At 44.2% G+C, this 23,906-nt stretch overlaps 1 protein-coding gene across 5 annotated transcripts in view; it reads left to right on the forward strand.

Annotated features, from left to right (window-relative positions):
- GRIN2B (glutamate ionotropic receptor NMDA type subunit 2B) overlaps positions 1 to 23,906 on the forward strand; it is a 227,733-nt gene that overhangs the window by 87,625 nt on the left and 116,202 nt on the right. For all 5 annotated transcript variants that reach the window (XM_066993879.1, XM_048053870.2, XM_066993897.1 and 2 more), the window contains one exon: positions 14,091 to 14,689. In XM_066993879.1, the coding sequence (XP_066849980.1) occupies positions 14,091 to 14,689 (599 nt within the window). The remainder of the gene's footprint in view (positions 1 to 14,090; positions 14,690 to 23,906) is intronic.

The following is a 23,906-nucleotide window of genomic DNA, read 5'->3' on the forward strand; positions in this document are numbered from 1 at the left end:
TCAGTTGTAATACCTAGCCCCTTCAATACCTGGAGGGGAGCACTTCAGGGAAAACCTAGAAGCTGTAGCAAAAGCTTTTGGCACTTCAAGAGGCAATAATCTCCTTTCTGAGCCTGTTAATACTGCACAATGCTGTTAAACTCTGAGGAGGTGGTTTGGTGCAAGCTGTAGGATGGAGAGGGTTGTCCACTCACAGTCCTGAAAAATCTCTTTCTGAGACTCACCTGGAATGGGACCGGTTTGTGTCTTCTGTCCACATCCCAGCAGTAGGGATTATGAGCAGCCTGCTTAACATCTTCCTGCTGTTTCTGTTTGAAATGTTGTTCACCTTTACTTTAGATGCTTAACTGTTGCGCAGCATTGCTGTGTGCTATTAAAATGTTGCTGTCAGTGTGCCTGGAGGACCAAGGGCTTCCTCTGCTGATGTCCGAGAAGCACAATTGTAAGGAAGTAAACTGCCCTGTGGAGAGGAGCCCTGAGAAGGGTTGAGTCCAAGGCCAGGAGGGCTTGTATGATATTTCTCTGCTGAAACAGACATGCTGGTGCTTATGGAGTGAAGTGAAAATCTTCTGAGGACCCAAGAATTTGCTTGCTGCATAGCAGTGAATTTGGGGAATACGCAGTCTGCTATGCAAAGTCTCACACAGTGGTCAGCTGAAAGGGAACTCATACCCCTCATAAAGCTCCCTATAATAAAGGGGGTTTAATACCCTCAGCCGTCTATTTATGGATGAAGTATGTACGTTTTAAAATACGCAAATATGTAAAAATGCTACATTTCCTTCCTTGGTTATTCTAGGGATACATTAGAGAGATTCCATGGGAAGGAGGGGCAGTGAGGGATATCTGCCTTTTTTTGCCACTGATAAATACAGAGGTTGTATCCATAACCTACTGCTGCATGCACGAGGAGGCTGACCATACTCTCACTTCCACCTTGAGAGAATATTGTGGCTTTGAAGTTAATGAGATTAGCCTGATGAGTGAGAGGAGAAAGAGATCTATTATCAGCCCTTAGAAGTTACTGGATAACATAGCAAGAGCAGCTGGACGCCACATGAGCTTTTGAGCACTGGGCTGATATCTCCTACGCAGTATACTCATTCACTCTGCAAGGTTGCATGTCTTGGAGAGTGCTGATGCCAAGATGATGAATGTGCGTAGTTCTTCAACTTTGTTTCTTCTTCTCTTAGCACAGAAAAGAAGAGGGTGTCATTTGAGATGAAGGGTGCACAGCTACCACTGCAGGCTGCTATGCAGTGCAGATGGATGCACAGTGTAGGGATGTACACATCCTGCATCCGTTGAGATAATGAAAAGGTTAGGGTGTCTTACACTAGCCAACAGACTTGAAAGAAATGGTTTTCAGCTGAGTACTTCTCAGGAGTCAGATATTCAGATGTTTTGCATGGAAAGGAGAAAAGGCACTTCTTTCTACAGTGTATATAGAAAAAAAAAAAAAAGAAAAGATAACCCTAAAGCTAGATGACCAGACTGATGACTTTCTGTCAGCTTCCAGAATTGCTTAGCTGCACTCTGAAATAGACCTTTCTGTGGCTATTCTTTTCCCACAAGTATTGGTTATTCTGACCTGTCTAAAGGAAAGATAGTTTTTTTTTTTTTTTTTTTTAAACCCAGATCTTCCTGGTGTATATCAATCAGATAACTACTTGCCTCCATGAAAGATGAGTCCTGAAGGGCAGTACTTTGTTGGGAAGAATACGGTCTGTTAAAAGCATGTCCCTGTTCCTTTCCCCCATAATTTGAAGGTATACGAGTTCTCTTCCACAGGGATGTGACCAGGGCTGTGTAGTGAAGCAGCCTGTATAATCCTTGGCTTCTCTCTGAGAGCACTAACCAGAGGCTTAATTAACTCTGAACGCATGTGTGGTGATGTAGACGCTAATCTTCGGAAAGGTTGGACTGCACCATCACCTCACTTCATAGGGATCATTGTCAGATGCTAATCCACTCCAGGCTCTGCCAGCCTGAGCTGGAGTGGAACTGGCACATCGGAGATGAGGCAATTTGCCTACCTTGAGCCATCGTGCATGTAGAGCTGCCTAGGTGCCCATGTCTTTCTCTCTCTCTCTCTCTCTACCTGCATTCACTAAAGAACCCGGAGGCAGCAGTGTAGAGGACGACAGGAAATAATGAGACAGAGTGAGACAAAGTGGAAAGAAAAGACAAAGCATCACAGCCAACGGCTCTTCGCTTGCAGGAGGTGCAGTGCTGGATGTGGCTTTTTCTTTCCCTTCTCATATCTTTATTTGTCCATCTTTTATCACGAGCCCTGGCAGGGCAATGTTCGGACTGAATAGCTCGTTTCTCCCTGGCTTATGGTAGCTCCTGCTGAGGCTTCCATCTACTTCCCACTCCCCCGTTGTGCCGGAGTGTGTGGTTAAGAAAGAGGACAGACAACAGGAGATACAGGAAAACAAGATGCATTGGCTTTGCCTTTGAGTCAGTCAAAGAGTTATTTCTATACCTTACATGCCTCACCCTGGTTTTCATTCTCACAGATGCTTTTGTTACTCTTATTATTAACGGCCAGCAGAGGCAAATTCTTTTGCTGCTCTGTCAATCCCTTTCTTTGCCCTGCCGATCCTCAACAGAAATCTCAGTGCTTCATGTGCATTTGTGATCTTGAAAAAGATTTGGCAGTTCAAGCTCAGCCTCAGGTTTTGTTTAAAAAAGCAGAAAACCTAATATAGATAGAAAAACTTGAATTCAAGTACAAAAAGAACATCTTATTTATTATGCTGCTGCTTTTAAGTTATGTCAAAGGCACAATGATTATATAGATGGCACCTTCTATTAATATGCAGGTAAGTATAGAAAAAAACAGTGTATTCAATTACATGTACTCTGGCACAGAGCTAAGCTGATTGAAAACGAGCTCGCTGACTTTTGTTGCTCAGTTGAAGAGAAATGCAGAATTGAAACTTACTGCATCCTTATTGCAAAGTCAGGCTGACTGATTCGCTCCCCTAAATCCTCTTCATCAGGCTATGAGGAGTGTAAATGTTCATCTGCTTAGATCATGGAGATGAGTATAATAGTCCTTCCAGCACCAGTCACTGTAGCAACTATGAATATGAAATGTTTCTGGAACTGTGGGGAGATGGCAAGCTTTACCTCTCCTGTGATCCACTCTTTTACCGACAACAAATTCCAATTCATTGGAGTTCAGAAATGGCTTTTCCTAGAATAGCAGGTTTGCCATAATTTCTGTCTCACTCTCATAGCAGCAAGGGGTATAGCAAATGGCTGTTAATCATCAGTGCAAAGAAAAGGAACTAAAGAGCTATGATCCCAAAACAAAATAATAGGAAGCAATAATTCAGCAGGTGTGAATTTGGCAGAACATCCTGCAAATGTTTGGATGGGCATGTGTGCATGCAGGGGACTTCAGATATTTGCGAGTGTTTTTGTCTGTAAAGCTGTAGGAAACCTCCTATTGAGTTTCTGAGACTTAATAGATGGGAGCTCAAGAAGAACATTTGAAGAGGGAGCTTCTTTCCTTTCTAATATCCGTGTAAATAACTCCATGTGCTTTATTGGTCTCAAAGTCTCCACAGTGGGTAGGAGGAGAATCAATAATCGTTTAAAACTTTGTGAATCAATTAGATGAGCAAGACAGGAATGACAGCAGCTTTCTGACAGGGGTGCTGCTCATTGGTTGACTAGGAAGGAGATCTGGACAGGGAGAAGGCAGGTATTGCCATGCTTTCATCCATCCTGGAGCGTGAGAGGTAACTAGCTCTGGCCACAGCCTGTTCTGATGGGGATCAGGCCTTCAGGCATGACAAATGAGGCTGCATATTGAACTGCTTATTGCTTGTTCAGCCAAGGACTCTTGTAACACACTTCAGTGATACGGTCGCTTTCCAAAGCAGGGGTTGTATCCAGAGTCCAGACCCTATAGTTCAGGTATCCACCTCTGGTTCTTCTCCTAAGGCTCTGAGAGTCACCAGCCAGATCTGAAGCCAGGAGGAGTGTCACAGGGGCAGTGCAGGCCGGGATTTGAACTAGTTAGCTCTCCTGAAATGGCAGCTATACTGGGCCTGTGCTGGAGTGTCCATGCAATGCTAATGCATGGATACCTTAAGGCCAGCTCAGGGTTTCCGTGCCTCCTGTTGCCTGGTGCAGACATGCACATTATGCGTTAATGAGGCAGCTGCTTGCCAGAAGCGTGTCTGAACAAAAACAGACCGGGGTGCTGTTTCTTCATTTTATGCCCAGGCAGCATGAGGAAGGTGGTAGAAGCCCTCTTAAAGCATGCCACAGGGAGCTGGCCTTTTTGCTGTGCACAGCTAGGCTTTGACACTGCTCCTGTCCCAGCCTCTGCTGTAACACACAGGTTGGAGTGAGCCGGGGTGAGTCATGTTTGGGAGAGTTCAGAGCAGGGAGGAGGTGTACTCTGAGCAAGCAGCACCTCCTTACCAAAGTGATAGGATCTAATCTGGAGCATGCAGTGAAGATCGGGTAGATCCTCACAGTCTCAGAACGCTATATGAAATGGCTGAATGCTTACTCTCAGGCTCAAGAGGAGAAAAGACAGACTGGATCTCCAGCCTCACATCTTTCTGAATCATGAGGCAACCTCAAGGCAGGAAGCCAATGACCTGGGCTAACCGAATAAACCTTGCTGTATTTGTGCGACTGAATTCCTGGATATAAATGGTGTATGAATAAAGTGAAGCAATGGCAGCAGTGCATATGCTCCATATGTTCCTCTCCCACCACGCAGGAAAACAGTGCCAAGGAGCATAGAGGGAGATAGGAGCTACTGTGGAGAAGGAAGCCTGGGTGGGCAGAAGGATGAAGGGAAGTCTTGGTTTCTGCAAGAAAGAGGCGATGCCTTTTCTTGTCTGTAGATTTGGGTTTGAATACAGAATCCTGCAGTCTCCTTCTACTTCAGAAGCCTTGGATCACATCCTTCACCCTTTGTCTGGTGGGGGGAAGTGAAGGTGTTGGGTGGGCTTTGTCCCTTTTGAGAGGGATCAACAGCTCTTCCCGCTCATCCAGGTTAGAGTGGGACAAGAGGAAAAGAGAAGGGATACTATCTCACCCAAGACCTTGTCTCCAAGGAGCCTCAGAAACGACCCATTTCCCTACCTCAAAGACTGTGAAAGACCAACCACCTAGGTGACCATCCCCAAGGCAGTCCTTGCAGGTGCTACCTCCCCTCAGTCACCCTGCACAAGAGGTCCAGACGGGTAGCTTGTCAGTCCCCTCCTCCTCTCTGCAATCCCAGCAGGCTGACAGAAGAGCCAGGGTGGGTGTGTGGATGTGGGTAACAACGCCCGACCCCAGCCGTGACAGCCACGACACCAGCGGGCCGTGCCATACCCCGTGCGGTACTGCAGGGAGCAATGCGGTGCCGTCCTCTCTGGCTGCCAGAACCGGCTCTAAGGAGCTTATGGCCACGGCTGTATTACGTGTGCGTGGTTGCCAGGGAAACACTAGTTCTGAACTGGAACCAAGGTGGTGGGGGCTGGAACTTCTTCTTTCCTTTTTTTTTTTTTTTTTTCTTTCTTTCTATTTTTTTCTTTTCGCATTTAGAGCCTTGATTATGACCCTCAGAAGAGGCAGCTAGGTGTGTGGGGCAGTGGGAAATCTAGAGCGTCTGTAATCTAGTCAGATCTCAGCTCTTGGTTTTGTCCCCTTGATAGAGAGCATTTCCATTTTAAGTTTTATTTTCTTATTTTTTAAAGGCTGAAGCCTTTTATTGCTCCTTAGCTTAAGAAAGTGGAGGGCACACGTACACAGGTTTTGCCTTCAGCTGCTTGCACATGCTGTACACTGATCTAACTGAGGCAAGCTAGCTCTGATCCAAAGGGTATGTAGCTATATTAGAACATTAGAAGTAGTCTAAACTGGTTAAAAAGGACAGTTTCTGAGAAAAGATTCAGTCCTGGTACAGCATTACTTTAAATTGACAACTTTACTTCGGCTGTGGTCTGGCCAGCTCGGAGCATGGGCACAGCCAACTTCACTGTCCATAAAGGCTGAGTAGACCTTGGCATCATCAGGACTGCAGGTGCCATGTGGTAGGACACAGAGGAACCAACAGCTTTTCCCACAAAAGGTTACTGCTTTAATAAACAATGCAGAATTTGAGAGGAAGGAAGGTATCACTACTTCGTAGCTGAGAAGGGGAATGAGGGTCCTCGCAGACACTCCCTGGATAAAGTACACAGCTGGGCTACGGTGGGAGATCTTCAGTTCCTGAGAGGCTCAGAAGGCATCGGACACAATGCTGAACTTCCAGGGCTTATCTAAATAGACTCTGTGAACCTTTGCACGTTCAGCTCATAATCAGGTTTGCTTATAATAAGAGACCAAAGGAATATTTGATGAAATGGAAGAGCAGTTAATTTAGAAATGACAAAAAGAAATAGTATTTCATCCTGGATAGTTGATTTGCAAAATTTATTCAATGACATCTTGCCAAAGACTGTGACTGGACTTTTTTAAAGAGAGCTGGAGAGTTTTATGGCTGCTGTTGATTGATATGGCTATACCAACGACATACCATTCAGCTTACAGTCAAAATTCAGTCCTTAGTCTGGAGGATAAGACAGCCAGAAAAGAATCCCTGGGCAAACACCATGATGTAATTGGGTGGATGAGTAATGGGGCAGTCTGGATTTCCTCTAGCTGTTTTGGGCTCGCCATGTCAGGATATTAAGCCAGTCAGTGGGTTTGTCTGAGCTGGGACTGTCTAGATTGCCAGTGTGGTATAACATGGCACCTGACAGGGGGAATCTACCCAGAGTGACCAGTGGCTTAAGCCATTTTATGTAAGCTCATCAAACAAGGAAGCACACACATACAGAGGTGAAAATGGAAATGCAACATGCCTGATGTGAAAATTATTTATCCTGGCAGCTTGCTAACTGACATTTCCCCTCTGTGGAAAAGTGCTGGCATCCGTATGTGATGCTCTGAGAAGCTGGTATGTCATACCATCATATACTAGTTTGCTTTGACCAGTGGCTGTGTATAAAATTCACAAGTGGTGGACCCCTCACTGTTGGCAAACAACCTTTGGTGTTTCCTCAGGGTTCCACTGGACAATGGTCCTGATGTGTTTGACTCTTTCATTTTGTTCATTAAATGCATGTGGTAGTGAAACATTCCGAAGATCCAGATAACAAAATCTAGTGTATCTCGTTTCCTCTGTTGCAAAATGTTTCGGACGAATGATTTCTGCAGACTCTTAAGTGGAAACTGGAAATCACTTAGCTGTTTTCAGCCCTTGAGTCATCTTTAATCAAAGACCTTTTCATTATGGCTCTCAGGAGCTCCTTGGTGCTAGAGCACTTACACAGTTGCCCCTGGGCTAAAGCTCTGCAACAAATCAGTTTCACTGCTACAGAGAGATTAATGCCCAAACCACAACTGGAGGCTGTGTATATGATGATACTTAAGAGTATAGTTAATATCACCATACATGTGAATCTTGGTACCTTTGTTACTCTTTACCAGTGTAACAAAACTGAGCTAGACTGGCAACTCTAGATTCCGTATCACAATTACTCGCAGCAGCCACCAGTGATGGTTACTTCTAGAGAAGACCTAGAGAGTCAACAACCATTCTGACTGCTGCAGACATTTCTTGGCCACTTGGGTGCGCTCCAGCAGGGACCAGAAGGATAGCAAAATGCTGGCCTGTAAAAGAGGGGTCTTACTGCCCTCTACTAATTTCTCACAGGGTTAATGGTTCTGTACAGTATTTATTCTGTCAAAGCCTCCTGGTACCTTGTCAGTCTGGGCTTTGTTTCTGCTATGACAAGTTTCAAATTGTGTGAACAGTGGAAAGAATGAGGCCTGGTTTCCTCTGCTTTTGTGTTGTATGTGCCTGAAACACTCCTTCTCCAGCTGTGACAACCTCCATTTTCCTTCCTGTCTCTTATGATGTCCCTTGGTATGTTGGCTTGTCTTGTGCCATGTGTGCCCAATGGCCATGCTGATGGTGTCTTGAGTTCTGCTTGCCTTTCGCTCAGCGGGGACATTGGAACATGTCTCTCCCTTTCAGTCATATACCAACATTTGTAATAATTTCTCTGTGACCATCATCTCTGAGATGTGTCTTTCTGTCAAATAAGGCCCGTGCATTCGATAGTTATTACTAGAACTAGTGAGGGAACTGATAAATATGGTTATGTCAACCACATTTCTGCATCTAACAAACTTGAACTTCCCAATGACAGCACATTCCCAGGGCAGCTCTGAAGATTTACACCAAGAACGATTTGCTCATCAGAGAATCAGAGCACTGGGAGGGGACTGCAAGAGGTCATCTGCTCCATCTGCTGTGCACGCAAAAATCAGTAATAACCCAGGGAACCTACTGTAGCAAGATAGGAGAGTTTTGAAATCCTGCTGAATAGTATCAGCTAGGAAGAGTGTCATTAACAAATGACACAGTCCAGCCTTACTTTGCGTAGGCTTTGATGTGAATGTGTGTTTTTGTGGAAAAGTGAGTGTGTATGTTTGTGATGGATGCAGAGATGCTGTTCTAGTCCCCAGTCCCACCATGGGGACATTGTGCTAGGGCTGTAGTGCCACTATATTCTCATGCTCCCTAGTGCAAGCATTCAAGAAGAGGACTCAAACAGAATGAGGCAGTACGGTAATATTAAAAACAGAGTTTTATTGTATTGAGTTGTTGAAAACTAAATAAAAAAATTAAACATGGAGAGGAAAAACAAACAGGCAGAAGATTCTGACTCCAGGCTAGCCTGAAGCAGTGATGCATTTGTGGTAAGAATAAACAGAAGTAAATGAACACTTAAGCAACAAAGATCCTGATTTCCTGTCAGATTTGTTATAATAAATGGACTCAGAAATATAGAAAATTTAATTATAAGACCTTGAACTGTTGTGGCATTTTCCATCACGAACAATAAAACTCCTTCTGAATCAGGTATCCCACCAGGACTGTGACAAATAGGTACACAGTGGTGTCTCAGTTTTGAAGAAAAGATATACATAGGTAGGGAAATTAAGGTCTGTGTTTTCCCAGAAGTTATTTGGTGCTTGCTCACTCCTTTTTGCCCCCACAAAATCTGTGGTAGGTAGGGCTGAAGTCTGTACAAGAGACAGCCCTATATGATTTGTCTGTAGGTCGTAGAGGAATTTTGCAAATCAAGACAGTACTAAACACACACAGCTTTTCTTCTAAATCAGGAAAACGACAACAAGGCTTTGAAAAGGGATAGTGGCCTGAGATCATGAGGATCTTACAGAATCCCATTTGCAAACCAGAGTACTGTAAAGAAGGTGAAGGGCACATCCCAGTCATTAAATTATGGCAGCACAGGTCCTTTAATACAGTGGTAAATGGGTATCAGGTATACCGATGCTTTCAAAAGCCTAATGAAAAGGGACCACTCCCAGAGCAGAACAAACTGTATTTCTCTTGCACCTGTGCAAAGATAGCAGCCGAGGGCATTTTGCAAAGATATGCTCTTGACTCGCTTCTCACACACTTAATCCTTGTGTATAACTTGACACACCTGGCCCTTATGGGCTCTGGCACTTGCACTGATGCTAAGCAACTTGCTACCAGTACCGAAGATCTGTTTGAGGCTCAGCCATCATGTCAGCTCAGCATGACACACACCGCCAGATTATATTTGAATAATCTACACAGAGGAACCTTAGAAGGAAACATAAAATGCCAGTCTCCTTACTTCCTAAGTCAGCAGCTGTGGCTTAGTGGAAGGCTCTCTAGTTCCTCAGGATGACTGGCTCACTGCAACTGTTTTTGGGGATCCGGCATTCTTCTGCTTTAGGGGTATTCTTGAGATTGCCCCATGCCGAGCAGCAGTTTTGCTCTCAATAGTAAGATGTTTGCAAGGCAGTAATTGCTTTTGCTTGTCTGGGGAATCCAGAGAGGCTGTTAGGAAGGAACGTGTGAGAAAAACACCCTGGGGACCTCTCCTGCCACGGCAGAGGTAAATGGTTTTCTAAACAGCAGAGATTGGTTTCAACTGGTGCAGCTGCAGGAGGGCTCCTGCAAGAGCCTTGTCAGGGGCTGTCACCCCAGGTCTGGGGTGGGGGTCACATCTGGCCCCCAGTGCAGCATCTACATGGGTCTGCCCTTCAGCGACAGAAGGCATTTGACAACTTAGAAGTGCTGATGATAATACTCGGTCATTTCCTGAATCTTGCACCACACCCATCTCCATCCAGCTAGGCACCTTTCTCAAAGAGGAGTCCTCAGTGTGCGTGCCTTTGCTCCCTCACCACGTGCAATCCAGCCTCCTTCCCTGAGGGGTTAAACACGCTGGAGGGGGAGGCAATACTTGTCCCAGCATTGGTAAACTCCGAGCAGATTTTCTGTGGGAAGCCATCTGTCAGCTGGGGAGTGGTGCTGTGTCAGTCGATCGGCTCCACCTCCAGCTCAGCTCTGCAAACCACAGATCCCTGACCTTGCAGGGTTACGGTGGGGGAGTAGTAGGATCTCTGGAGGATTGAGATCCTGTAATGGAGCCTCTCTTCCTCCAGACTGGGTGAGGGACACCTCCGCTGCATCTTACAGCATCTTGCAGCAGTTAGCTATGGGGGAGCCCAGGCTTGCAGGTGGAGGGCTGTAGGAGAAAGACAAGCTTTTCTTTTCTGTAGCCAGGGGATTGTTTTTAACCTAGGTATGTGCAGTGTGAGGGACACCTCCTTTTAACTCAACCTATCCCAATCCGAACTTAAATCTGTCTCCAGTGGCGATGTTGAACCATATTTTGGCTGTTCCAGGGTGAAAAAGGGGAGGGTGGAATATGAAATTTCTGCGGGAGAAAAATAGGGGCTTGCAATGTTTATAAAAGTCTTTAATATCTGGAGGGGTAAGATACTCCTTTCTGGTTTTAGACTAATAAAGCATTAATGAACTATAGGTAAAAAAACTTGGATCTGCCTCCTAATCTAAAGTCTCTCGTCGTAACACCACAGTGAGGTCAAATTCCACCTCTGATAACCCTGTGGTACTCTGTCAGTTCAGCTTCTTCTCTTTTTCCTTGGATTTCCATCAGGTGTGGTCAAAAATCAGGAAACTGTGGCTCTCAGGAATATTTCTTTCTTAGCTTTCTGTACCCCAAAATACACTCACTGAGATTCTCATCCAGCTCCATCAGCAATTCTCCTGATTTATTATGAGAGGGACACTTTCTTCCATGCTGTTGTCTGTCCTCCTTCCCTTACCCCTCTTTTTTTCTGAGTGCTGAGTTGGTTAGAGAATGAAGAACATTTGGCTACCCAACTATTGTGGTGATTAAGTGCCAAGAAACATCTTGCCAAGCCAAAAGCTGGACTGGCTTGCACCTTCTTAATGCTCGAATTTTGAATAGAAGTTGCCTCTTCTTGCTGCTTCTGTAATAAAAATGCAAGCAGTTGCTCAAGAGCAATTATTACATGCACAGCCAAGTGGTCTGTGCTCTTTGATTTAAGGACGGATGCATATGTTTCTTGATGGGGAGGAATTGTTTAGCTGGATTGTCATAAAGCTATCTATCTGTTTGGTGTACTGATTTTTGATGTTCTGATATGCTCTGGTTAGTAAGGAGTGCTCAATTTTCTGCCTGAGCCTTTGGGACCGAATTTCTTTCAACTGTGCTGTGCACTTATGTGGAATGAACTGCCAGCACGTGCTTTAGCTGGAGCATCTGACTGCGTTTTGAATCACAGTGAGGGCAGAACCTCCTGCACTTCCCTACCACGTCTAGTAACTACTGTATGCGCATGTGTCTCCACAACCTTGACATGCTAGTGGATCTACCACCTCATGTCCCCTCTTTGTCACTGAAGAAAGCACCCAATATTTTCTTCAGACAAGACTTCAAGATCCTGTGTGTCCAATCTTCCCATAATTCAGTAGCCGGGTCCTTCAACTCTTAGACTCTCTGCTAGAAACTGGAAACTTGCATTCAGTGCAGAGATTCTTATGCATAAGAATAGAAAAGTTTTTTTGTTGAATTTAATATATAAATAAATGCTAGTTACCACAGTGGGTGTCTTGCATTCTAATGTTATGGTAAAGCTGAGTCTTCACACTGTAGCATTCAGTTTGCTACAGGTGGCTTTCAAAGGCGCAGTGCAATGAAGGGCATTGGAGATGCTTGTTCAGGCTGTTTTCAATATCAGGCAGGTGCTGTGACAGCTGTTTAATCTTTCATCTGGCTTTCCTGATTTTCTCCACGAGCTTCAAAGATAAAGCATATCTCTTTATTGAAAAAGTATTTTTTTTTCCTGAGCGCAATTGTAGGAGAAGGGGTGAATTCCAATGATTAGAAAATATGAGCTCTTTTCCACAGATTGTGAGGCTCAGTTGCTGTTCCTGTTTTTTTTTTTTTTTTTGTCATCTTGTCTCATCTCCAATTTGCTTTTTTTTTTTTTTCTTTTTGTGTACATTTATTTTTCCAGTGAGCAAAGAGCAGCCCAAGAGTACTTTCACAAGTGGGTGGTGAGCTGTGTGGAGGAAGTGAATAGAGTTTCATCACCAAACCTCATAGGAAAGGCACTGGGATCTGGGAGCAAGGACTCTTTGGTATAGGTTGTGACCCACAGGGAGTTCAGGAAAGAGAAACAGCTGAAGGCTGGTTACAAGATCAGAGATTTTTTTCCTGGAGTTGCTGAGCAATGGCATGTTTTGCCAATAGAGAAAATGACAATAGGTAATAAAAAACATGACTAAAGAAGGGATGGATGGATGTCTGATTAACTGTCACCCTTGCTGAAAAACATCTCTACCTGCTAAATTGTCGGAGAGTGAATTTGGTAGAGAGCTGTTCTAAATGTGAATGTCCTGAGGTAATGCTTTGGGGCATTTTCACAATGAGTTCCCCCAGATCTAAAACTCTGGACTACCTTGTTCTGGATCTCTGGTTCAACTCTTCTGGCTGACTGAGAGAAGGCAGAGCTGCTATCTTATTCCTAAAAGTAGTGATTGGATTTTGTTATCTTAATGTGAATCTCTGTGGAAAGATAACATTAATTCTGACATTTTTTTGTTTGTTTGCTTGTTTTTTTTCTTCTTTGTGATCAAATCCTATTCTACAGAAGTCAGTGGGAATTTGCAGTTGACTTTAAAAGGCGGAGATCACTTTATAGGATAACATATTGGAAAGTGCCTTTTCCAATCCTTTCCACCAGGAACCGTGCAAAAGTGGGATTTGGATTTTACCAAATCTGTTAAAAATTGAAAGCCTGGTATCTTGTGAAATCTCAGGACAAAGAAAGCTTGCATTATGCCATTGAAGAGATGAGATCTGTATATAACCCTTTTGTAGTCTTGGGAGTTATAAAAAAGTGCATGTTCTGATTCTTGCAAAGATGAACATGGCATGGTGGAAGGATATGAAGGCAATAGCAAGAGAAATATTAAGCTAACATTTCTCTAAAACATGGTATAAACAAAACCCTTGATGGTTTAGAATTCTATTTCAATTTTAGTAGGTTTTATATTGTTCTAAGACTGAGTCTTCACAGTCATAGTACCTTGTGTTACTGCTTGCTCTGAGAGGAACTTGCAATAGAGGTTCTCAGATCTATTTCTGTCCAATGGTTCTGCCTACTCTAGGTATATTTCAGTCTGGATATTCAGACTAGAGTGACTGTCTGAAACAATCAAAATCAGAGCTGTTTATCCCATATATGTGGTTATGCATTTGTAATTAATATGTACCCTGTTTATCGTATGTATGTGGTTGTGATAATCCTGGGATTAAAGCTGTTAATTTCTGCAAACATGGAATACTTTGCATATATTCTCTTTCTGGCCTCACTTGTGCACCACTTGTTCCCTGTCTGTTAGAATCATGCATAACATTTGAAACCTTTAAGTAATTTCAGCAACCTGCCTTTAAAAATAAATTAAGGACAGCTGGTCATAAAAAGGCTTTTACTTCCTTTCCACTTGCTTCACTTTGTTAAAAATCCTTAAACTCAGGCCAAGACATGAAGTGCAAGATTCTGACTGCATGCCTCCCTCTACATGCTCATTGGGTTGACTAGCAATGTTGTATATTTCCTTTGACCTGTTCTTGTTTTCTCTTTCTCTTTTTCTCTTTGGCTTTCTATTCTAGGATGAGTCATCCATGTTCTTCCAGTTTGGCCCATCAATAGAACAGCAAGCCTCTGTCATGCTCAACATCATGGAAGAATATGACTGGTACATCTTCTCCATTGTCACTACTTACTTCCCTGGTTACCAGGACTTTGTGAACAAGATCCGCAGTACCATTGAACACAGCTTTGTGGGTTGGGAGCTGGAGGAGGTCCTCCTCTTGGACATGTCCCTGGACGATGGGGACTCAAAGATCCAGAACCAGCTCAAGAAGCTCCAAAGCCCTGTTATCCTCCTCTACTGTACCAAGGAAGAGGCCACCTACATTTTTGAGGTGGCCAACTCTGTAGGTCTGACAGGCTATGGTTACACGTGGATCGTGCCCAGCCTGGTGGCAGGGGATACAGACACAGTGCCATCCGAGTTCCCCACTGGGCTCATCTCTGTCTCATATGATGAATGGGACTACGGTCTTCCTGCCAGAGTGAGGGATGGAATAGCCATAATCACCACGGCTGCTTCTGATATGCTGTCTGAACACAGCTTCATCCCTGAGCCCAAGAGCAGCTGTTACAACACCCAGGAGAAAAGGATTTACCAGTCAAACATGCTCAACAGGTAAGGGAGAGGGCTGGGCTACCCTTACAAAAGAGGGGTCACAAAGGACCTCTGACCACTAGAATAACTTTGCTAGGACATGTGGTGTGCTGGGGCAGTGCGTTGTGTTGGCTAGAACCTGGACAAGGGGAGCTGTGCTAATGGTGGGGCTTGCTTTGCTGTAAGTCCTGAATGCCAGTACTATTATCCTGTTTGAAAGCAGCCAGACCACACGAGGAGGAAGCCAACACATGGCAAAGGCACAATGAAGGCATGATGCAAATATTTGGGTGTGCCCCTTGATGTATAACAGGTTTGTTTCCATAACAGTGCTGAACTTCTTGGAGAGTCTTTGCACAAATGGGTCTGTAGGTGTCAGGTGGGTTCTTGCTGCAGGCAGTGGGGATTTTTGTATTTATATCTAGATGGCCCCAGGTACTGTTCCAGGCACCAGTGATACATGAATGGGTGTCCTTTAGAGGTGATGGTTGTGTGACCCACCTGGGATATTTTCATGGCACCTGTTGTCTGCGTACTGAGTGTCTTGCTGCCTATTACCCCTCAATTGCAGGAGAGAAGGAAGTGCAGAGTGGTCTGGAGAACTAGAGCTGTAAAAAGAGCTAGGGTCAACAACTCTGGTGAGCGCCTGCTTTATCCTTGAAGCTTTTAAAGCCCTCAGGTGCCTTAAGCATCCAGTTTACTCAGAGGATGGACTTGTGCATCCTGCTCATTGGCTTCTCGCTGGCTGGTGTCTGCTTGCTGTTTTGTGTCCCATTCTCTATGCACATTACACAGAGAGCCTAAGCACCTCCATTAGGACTGGGAGTTTTTCTAGATGGCAAAGGACATTAAAAAAGAAGAAGAAAAGGAAAACCTATTAAAACCTATTTGAATTAATCATCTTTGTCTAATTCAGATTCAAATTTTCTGAAGAAACAGTGCTAAGATGTCTACTTGAGGCCACAGAGGAAGCATGTGGTGGAACAACCTCTGATTGCTAGATCTTCCTTTTTTGTCCCAGGTAGAATTTTAGTGTGTAGCTAAGCAACCCAGATAATTAGACATGGGAAGAATTGGGGGAGGTGATATCTGCAATTAGCCAGATGCCCCCTGACCTGTTCAGCTGTCATTCTCCAATGTTTTACATATAAAATCTTTGGGCACATCGGTTCCTTTGCAGTAGGATACGGGGAATCCACATAGTAGCTGTTGAGAGTGGTGGCCACAGAGAGTGCAGCGTCTTTATTCATTTGTTCCATGAATCATGGAATAGTGTAAATGTGATGGATTGGTTTCTGTGCTGTGACCTCTCACTGTAAACTGTACTAGGCAAATAGAGGGACTGATGGACAAAAAAAGCAGAACGTGATTTTGCTTTGCCTGAAAGTTGGGGATTGAAAGAAGTCTCCTCTGTGACCCATTAGATTGCCCATGACTGTGTCTGCTATTTGTTCTTTGTCTCTGTGATCCATTGACATATTAGCAGGTCTCATTGCCTTGATTTCCTCTTTCCTACACTGTCTTTTTGTTGTCTGCAAGCCTTGGAATCACCAAAGGTACCCAATACTTTTATCAGATTCCTTCGCAGTTAGGCTTAGTGGAAAGGGGTGTTTTCTGCTGCTCCTTTGGTTCATCCCCGGAATGATTAAACAGGGAAAATATATTTAATATATACAAAGTTGTCAGAAGTAGCATAAAGGCAGGCTGCTTTTTACCTTTCCAAATGGATAGGGATTTTGGAGGGGAGTTGTGTTGTGACTTTTCAGCATTTCTTTAGAAAAAAAAATAAATAATGTTGTCCCCTGCTGTGTGATGCTGTGTTCTGCAGAGACCTTCTACTAATTAGCCTGTGCATAATATCACACCCATATAGCTATGCTTCTGTGAGGACTCAGCAGATTCTGCATAGCACTCCTTTGCATTGGATAGGAGGCGCTGGCTCAGAGACTCTTGAGCCTCTAGATATGACAGCACTATTGTGCAGCATAGATATGCCCCGAAGCCTGGGCACCCCACACTAAAGCAGCTCTTGGCACTTTTGAAAGAATTATATTTCTTCTCACCTTCATGGCCCAAATCATTCTGTTCCTTCTCCCTTGTCTACTTGGGGTATAACATTCATAGCATACAGATACGTGTAGATATACCCAACTTAGTTTGGGTACTGACATCAGTCTCTCTGAGAAACAGAGTCAATTAGTCCATGCCAAGCTCCATTCTGCCAGTGCTTAGATTGCTGCAGGCACCTGAACTAGCTCAGAAATCATTACACTGTGTTGCAGTCGCTTCTGTGATCACCGTGCAAATACTTTCTTTGCCTTGCACAGAGCTGACCTGTGCTCTGCTAGTCTGGGGGTTCTGCTTCCTGCAAATGTTTCCACCCTATCAGTGCTTCTGAGTGAGGTAGTTAAACAGTGTGATCTCTAGTGGGTTGTGTGCTTGGTCTTCTTTTTAAATGAAATTACTTTCAGGCACCTTTTGGCACATAAAAGCTAGTGGTGTCCAAAATTAGCTTTTGCTTTTACAAATCCAAAGTTTCAATAGAAATGTGATAGCTTCAAGCTCAGCCTCACAGACTGAATCTGGGCAGGAGGAAAGGCAGAGGAGAGCGAGAAGGAAGTGGGAAGAAGCAAGCTTGAAGGTATGAGTTCACCTCACTACCTGAACTAAGGTCCACAGAAGTTAATGGTTATAATCTTTGTTCATACCTTCAAGTCATTTTGAACCACTGGAATTTACTATATCCTAAGCTTTAAACCTCTCCTGATATACTTTGGACTGGAATGAAGGTTCTGGAAAACTAATTATAGTCCTGCCCCGGACCTGGCAATACTATATTCAGCCATCTGCAACTTACAGTTCCCCCTCCACATGCCTACACAGAATAGAGAAATGTATGTACGTGGGCTTGATGTCTGGGGAGACTGCAAAGTGTGTGTGACCTCAGATAATACATCACCATGTAGCTGGTGTTTCAGAAGCTCTTGAAGCTAATCCAAAGAGGTCTGATTTGCTTCAAATCCATAGCTGGGAGGCAGTACAATAAAAGAATTTTCCCATTTTGTTCTTTGGAGAGTGACACATACAACTAAAAAAATGTGTAATTTAGTTCAGCTGGGCACATTATACACTAACACTGTGAATTAGTCATTTCCCAAGATCTGCCTTTGAACCCTGATCATTTCTTACATTTTTTTTCTTTTCTTCTTTTTTTTTTTCCTTCCTCAACATGCAATGGTTCTGGATGCAACTAAAATCAAATGGTCCTGCTCTATGGGTGTATAATGGATTGAGGAGGAATTGGACTGAATGTTGCTGAAATTCAGAAAGAAAACTCATTTTCTCTATGTTTTTGCCCCTTCTTTCATTGGCACTTTTGTTTGTTTTTGCAAGTGCTTGGGCTAACAAAGCTTTCCTTGAGGTATGGCTGCAAGCACAAAAATATAAATAAATTGAGATGGACTGTTATCTAAATGCCATTTCTCACCATTGTAGGTGTTTGGTGTGCATCTTCTCATATTAATAATGGTCTCATAGCAACTGTTTCTTGTCTATCTTGAAGCTGATACTCCTTTGTTTTAGACTGGAACTACAGAAGTGCGATCTTGACCATTGAACATTGCAGATTCTGTCCTAGAAAAGAACCTGCTGACAAGATAACTCCACTAACTAGTAGGAGTATGATACATTATGGAAGGTTCATGCTACAAGTATTGTTATTTTTTTTTTGAAGGATTCTTGAGGAAGTTTTCCTCTGTGAGGGATATATCTCAATTTATGCTGATAATAGGCTTAGGTGATCAGTTGGAGTCTAACTATCCACATGCTGTTTTCCGGTTCAATTGTGCTCTTTAACTCTTTATTTTGTTTTTAATAGGTATCCGTTTATTTATTCCTCCATTGTCCCAGAAAGTGATCTGGTTTGAATATTCCAGTCTACCAAGCTTATAGTTATCTTGATGGCTGGTCTTTCCCTCTCCATTCAGCAAATCACTGTGCTTCTACTCTCTTCTGCCAAGCGAGAAGGTTTCAGAGTTTCAGAGGGAAGGAGTTTCTAACAGGGTTTTGCTCTGGAGAGATGCTCAGATTTGGAGTTCTTCCCTCTTGGCCCTTCCAAGTGGAGTTGCTAACCTTCTAGGCATTCTGCAAAACTCATCTATTCTCCCTTCACCATGGCTGCTGAGGAGTGAGTGGGCAGAGGTGGATGTGTTTATAGGCAGCCTTCTGTTTATTTTGTTATTTTAATTGATGGGACAGATTTCCTTGAGCTCAGGATGGGTGCTTCTCATTACATTTTAGAAATGGGAAGAAATAACGAAATGACAGGAGTATTCTTGAGAGAGGTATTCAGGGATGAGTCATGAGAAAAGAATATGATTTTTGGCACATATCATTTGAGAAGTAGAAGATCAGCCGTTTTGTATGGATATTCAGACGTTGGACTACATAAGCTATGTTTTTATTACAGCCTTCAACGAGACCTGGGTTCTTCCTACTGGTTGTCATGACTGCTTGTGAATGCTGGGCCATAACTACTAGTTTGTTGTTGTAGGGTTACTAATGAGTTCTCCACTGATTGGCTTTAATAGTCTCTCATTTAACACCAGGCTGCACACACCAGATTTCATTTTAATAAAAAGTGCAGTGAAGCATTTGCTTTGGAATGAAAATACAAATGTGGAATTATACTGCCTTTGCAAAGAAATAAATTAAGGGGGGAACAAAGGTAAGTTCAATTCTGCACCTCAGATTCCTCAAATTTGAAAAAAGCTGGTAAGCTAGCTTGGTGCATTGTTTGGACATGATACTTCCACTTTGGGTGAAATACTTTCATCTGGAGCTTTCCATGTCAACCAGTTAAGAAATGCAAAAGAACCCTTGATGAACAGTTGGAAACCGTTTTTCCTGAGACATCAAGGGCAAGCTCTGTTTTCACAGGACCATGTTCCCCAAGTGGAAATTAGGAGTCGCTGGGGCTTGGGACAGCCGAATAGTGAGTCGGTGAGTACTGAAAGTACTTGCAATAGGATTGTACAATAGGGTTGTTGCCCTTTTTTCTCCGGCCACAGTAGGTATTGCCTGTCACCTCAGACGCAAGGATTATCATATGTCATTTGCAGATACTGTCATGGAGCTTGTCTCACAGCCAAGTGAGCCACGTACCTCCACACAGCTCAGCAAGGCAGCTGAGAGCAGGAACAGAGAAAGGAGAATTTGTGCCATTGCCCTTTCTCCATTTGTAGGACTAATGAGTGAACCTTGTGCTATAACCAAGAGCACTGGCCAGCCCTGATGTCTCACTGGCTTCGGCGGGACCTGCTTGCCCAGTGTCTGGGAAGCCCTGCTCCAGCCCTTAAACCCCGTGCCGCTCCAGTGGTGGGAGGCACAGTGCTGAGACTCGCTTCTTAACTCCTGTGAGGAGGAGAGGGAAGATATAAATGGCATGTTCCCATGGATGCGGAAATCACCCTTTTCAGAAGCTTGGAGGGTGCGGGAGCATATGTAACTTTTGACCTTTCGGAGCCTTTAAGCTGGGGTCTTGTTAGCAGCTCGTTACGTCCCCGCTGGTCCGTGTACCCGGCTGCTGTCAGGCTGGTGCTGGCTGGCAGCACGTGGCGTGAGCGCTGCTGATGGATTAGAGATCCCTGCTGCTGAAATCCGCTTGTTCTTGTCACCGCTCCAGCAGCAGCTGGAGGCCGGGGCTGGCCGGTGCCTCCTGCCTCTGCCAGGGTCTCTCTGCCTCCCCATTTTCCCTGCTGTACGTCACCTTGGTCTCTGTTGCTTGCGTAGCACCGTGGCTCTCTTTATTTTTTGCTCCTCCACCTTGCATCTCCTGCTCGGTGTCTTGCTCAGGGAGGTCTAACGCAAGCCAGCGTGGCATGCTGGTAGGAGACTGAAGACCCCTGGCTTCAGGGGGCAAGAGGACAGCAAAATGTCTGTTCCTCAGCAGACGGAGCAGGATGCCTTGGTCCTGAAGAGCTGGACTTTCTGTGAGTGGGAGAGGAGGCACCTGCTCTGTGTGGACAGCTGGATTTTTCATCATCTTTGCAAATAAAATAGGGTGGGAGGATTCAAGTGAAGTGATGGGCTTTAGGCAAGGGTTATCTTTTGATTAGAGGACAGGCCCTTTCATAAAGGCCTCCAAAATCCACCAGCTGGGAATGAATTTCATTATGCGCCATCAGTTTCCAGATGGGAAAATGTCCATGTTCTGCTTCCAGCCCTCTGAGACATCTCCTGCTCCACAGCCAAGTCCAATTAGTGCTAATACTGTGGCAACTTCACTTGCTGGTGACAATATGCTTTCACTTGTGCACTCAAGCTCTCTGTGCTCTTCATAAAAAGTGAATAAAAATCCTTCCTCTGTGGTGGAGCTGAAGGAAGCGGTGTGAAACCACCAACCCAGCTTTGGCTGTGGTTTGGCATCAGCCACAGCAGCATCTTCCCCCGATCACAAACTACAGCCGGGGTTCTGTGGATTTTAAAGTGCCCCAGGGAATGTGAAAACCTGCTTTAGCAGATCAGGGGAGAGAAGGTGAGAAACAGCCTCCTTCCTTCAGGGACTGGCTTGTTGCGGCTGTGGGTATTTCGGAGACGTGCATACCTGCAAATCAGTGGCTAGCCACTTGTGGTTTCATCACTGGATCCTGTAAGGAATGCGTGCTTTTTTTTTTCCCCTGATAGAAATGCTTTTTTTTTTTTTTTTTACCCTCAGACTTAATGTTCTTACTATCTTTCAAGTTTTTAAAAATAGGAACTGCTGCGTTGCTATGGCTCCCTGTGCAACTCCGGAGCAGCTATCTCATCGCTTTGATGCAGGTTGGGCTCGCGATGCGGTGTGACAAGGCACCAGCCCGGCACGCCGCCTAGTGGCTCTGTCCCGGGGGGCTGGGGCAGCGTTCATCCCTGGCAGAAATCCATGAATAAAAGGAAAAAAAAAATAAAATATCAGATGGCCTTTCCTGGCAGAGAGTCTAAGCTTTAACCCTGGCGTGTCCGAGCTGAGATTTACTGGTGACATTTTGCAGCCTTAAGACAATCCCTGTGGTTTTAACTTCAGATGGGATATTCTTCTCCCCTTTCTGCCCTACACTGCTGTGTGATGGTGCCAAACCCTGTTAAGGAGCTGGTGTGCTCCCCTCCAGAGGCACCTGCAGCTCAGGGGCGGGTGAAGTGGTCTTTGCTGCATGCGCTTAGTCTAAGAAATCATTGTACGCATTTCAAGCTAAGCTCGCAGTTAAGTGCTTTGCTGAATCGAGGCTTAAAGTGCTGTTGACTAGCTGCTGCTGCTGAAATTCCTCTCAGAGTCATTGCTTTAAGGGTGTACTCGAGTTTTGCATCCAAATTTTGGGAAAACATGGATCTGCATATCTGTGGTACAGCTGAATACTTATCTCAAATAGACCAAACCGAGCTGTGGCTTCAAACACCTGTTAAGTGTGCAGAATCCAGACCTCTCGGTAGCTCACAGCCCTCTGCACTGGCCTATTTTCAAACAGCTACAATTTTAAAAATACATTTTGTTTCATGTAGCAAATTTCATTTTCATCCTCAGTCTGAAGGTGAACGTTTTGGAAAACCTGAGCAAAAAAACCTGTTCATCCAATTTTGAGTCGTGAAAGTGTGAAATGAATGCATTTGTTCTGCTTTCAAATAATTATCCAGCAGTGGGATTTTTGTTGGTGTGGACAAATAACTCAAAGCTAGCTGCACTTCAAACTTCAAAAATCAATATGTAGTGTTGGACAAGGAATACTTGTTTTGTTAGGGCTAGAAAAATAGATTTTGCAACAAATATAAACATTTGAAGGGGGTGTATGTTACCTTAGTGTCATTCTTGTGTATTTTACATTCACTGCATACTATATTTCACAAAATATTTGAATGACAGATAATCTAAAAATGTGGTATTTAAAATGCTTAAATGCAAATGAAATAGGAAAAAAGAGACTAGAAATGGCAGAGACCTGCCAGCTTGTCCAGTCCACTGCCTGCTCTGTCATTCCTACAACATATTATCTCCTCATTTAAATAACAGACTGTCCCTACTCGAGCCTGCAAGCACCTTAATATAAAATGAATATTAAAATCTGACCATAGTGCCCTTGAAATGATCAATCACGCTGAATGCTGCCACCCCTCTTTCTACAAAGAAAACTCTTTTCCACCCCTGTGGAGAGGCTTCTGAGCTTGCTATATCACGCTTAACAGGTCTCCACACCTGTCGTGATCGAGTAAAGATTGTAAGGTGATTAGAGCTCCTCTCTGCAGTAACGCAGCATGGAAAATGCTTGAAAAACAGATTTGGGTTGGTCTGCATAAGGATCTGGCAAGATGGCAGGTAATCCGGTGAGAAGTTTACTCACTGATGGTATAGCTGGTGTGGAGGAGAGCTGCCACACTGGGCTGAAAAGCCACAAACCTCTGCGGCCTGACAGTGGTTAAAAACAAATGCTGACTCGAGGCTGACTTTTTCTCTGTTTTCTGAAGCAGTATTAAAACGAGATGGAAATGAGCTTTCAGTGTCTTGCCCGGTGTTCTTGCCTGTATTATTAGTGTCACAAATGAAATCATTTTTCAGCAAGATGGCTACCTCCAGAAGCAGTGTCAGCATCTTAACATTTATTTATGACAGGCTGTAGTATCTTTTATCTGCAATTCCAAAGCACTTTACAAACTAGAAAGGGATGGCTTAATTCACTACTAAAATTCAACCATCTCTGGGGTGAAATAGAGCAACGGTTTAACAGCACATAGTATGAAGCAGAGATGAATACTGCACCTCACTGGAGCTGCAAGAGGCGTTTCAGCTGGCAGAATGAAATTGCTGGAGGTGGATTTTAGCCAAGACATTGGGGCTGTTTAATAAGCACAAGAGATTAGTGGCAGTGCCACACATGCTCCTCATGTGCCTGTGTGAAGCAGGCAGCCAGCAGTTCCAGAAGTGGTTTCAGGGGGGAGGTTGGCAGCTTTTCCAGCCTGCAGAGTTCACCAGCAGATGATATGCGCTTTCAGAGACCTCCTTCATCACAAGACTGTGACAGGTTTTGGACAGATGTATCTAGATTCTACACCGATTATCTGCTTATTGTCCCTGGAAACTCAGCCCTGGGCAAAGGGAGAGGTCCAACAAGACTTCTGTGTACCTGCCACAGGGCATAGACAATGAGAAACAGAATCAGATGGGGAGCAAAAGGGTCAGATGTAATGCAGCTCTGGGAGGATGCAGCCACGTAGG

This window comes from Anser cygnoides, chromosome 1, assembly GCF_040182565.1.
Source record: "Anser cygnoides isolate HZ-2024a breed goose chromosome 1, Taihu_goose_T2T_genome, whole genome shotgun sequence".
NCBI classification, from domain to species: domain Eukaryota; kingdom Metazoa; phylum Chordata; class Aves; order Anseriformes; family Anatidae; genus Anser; species Anser cygnoides.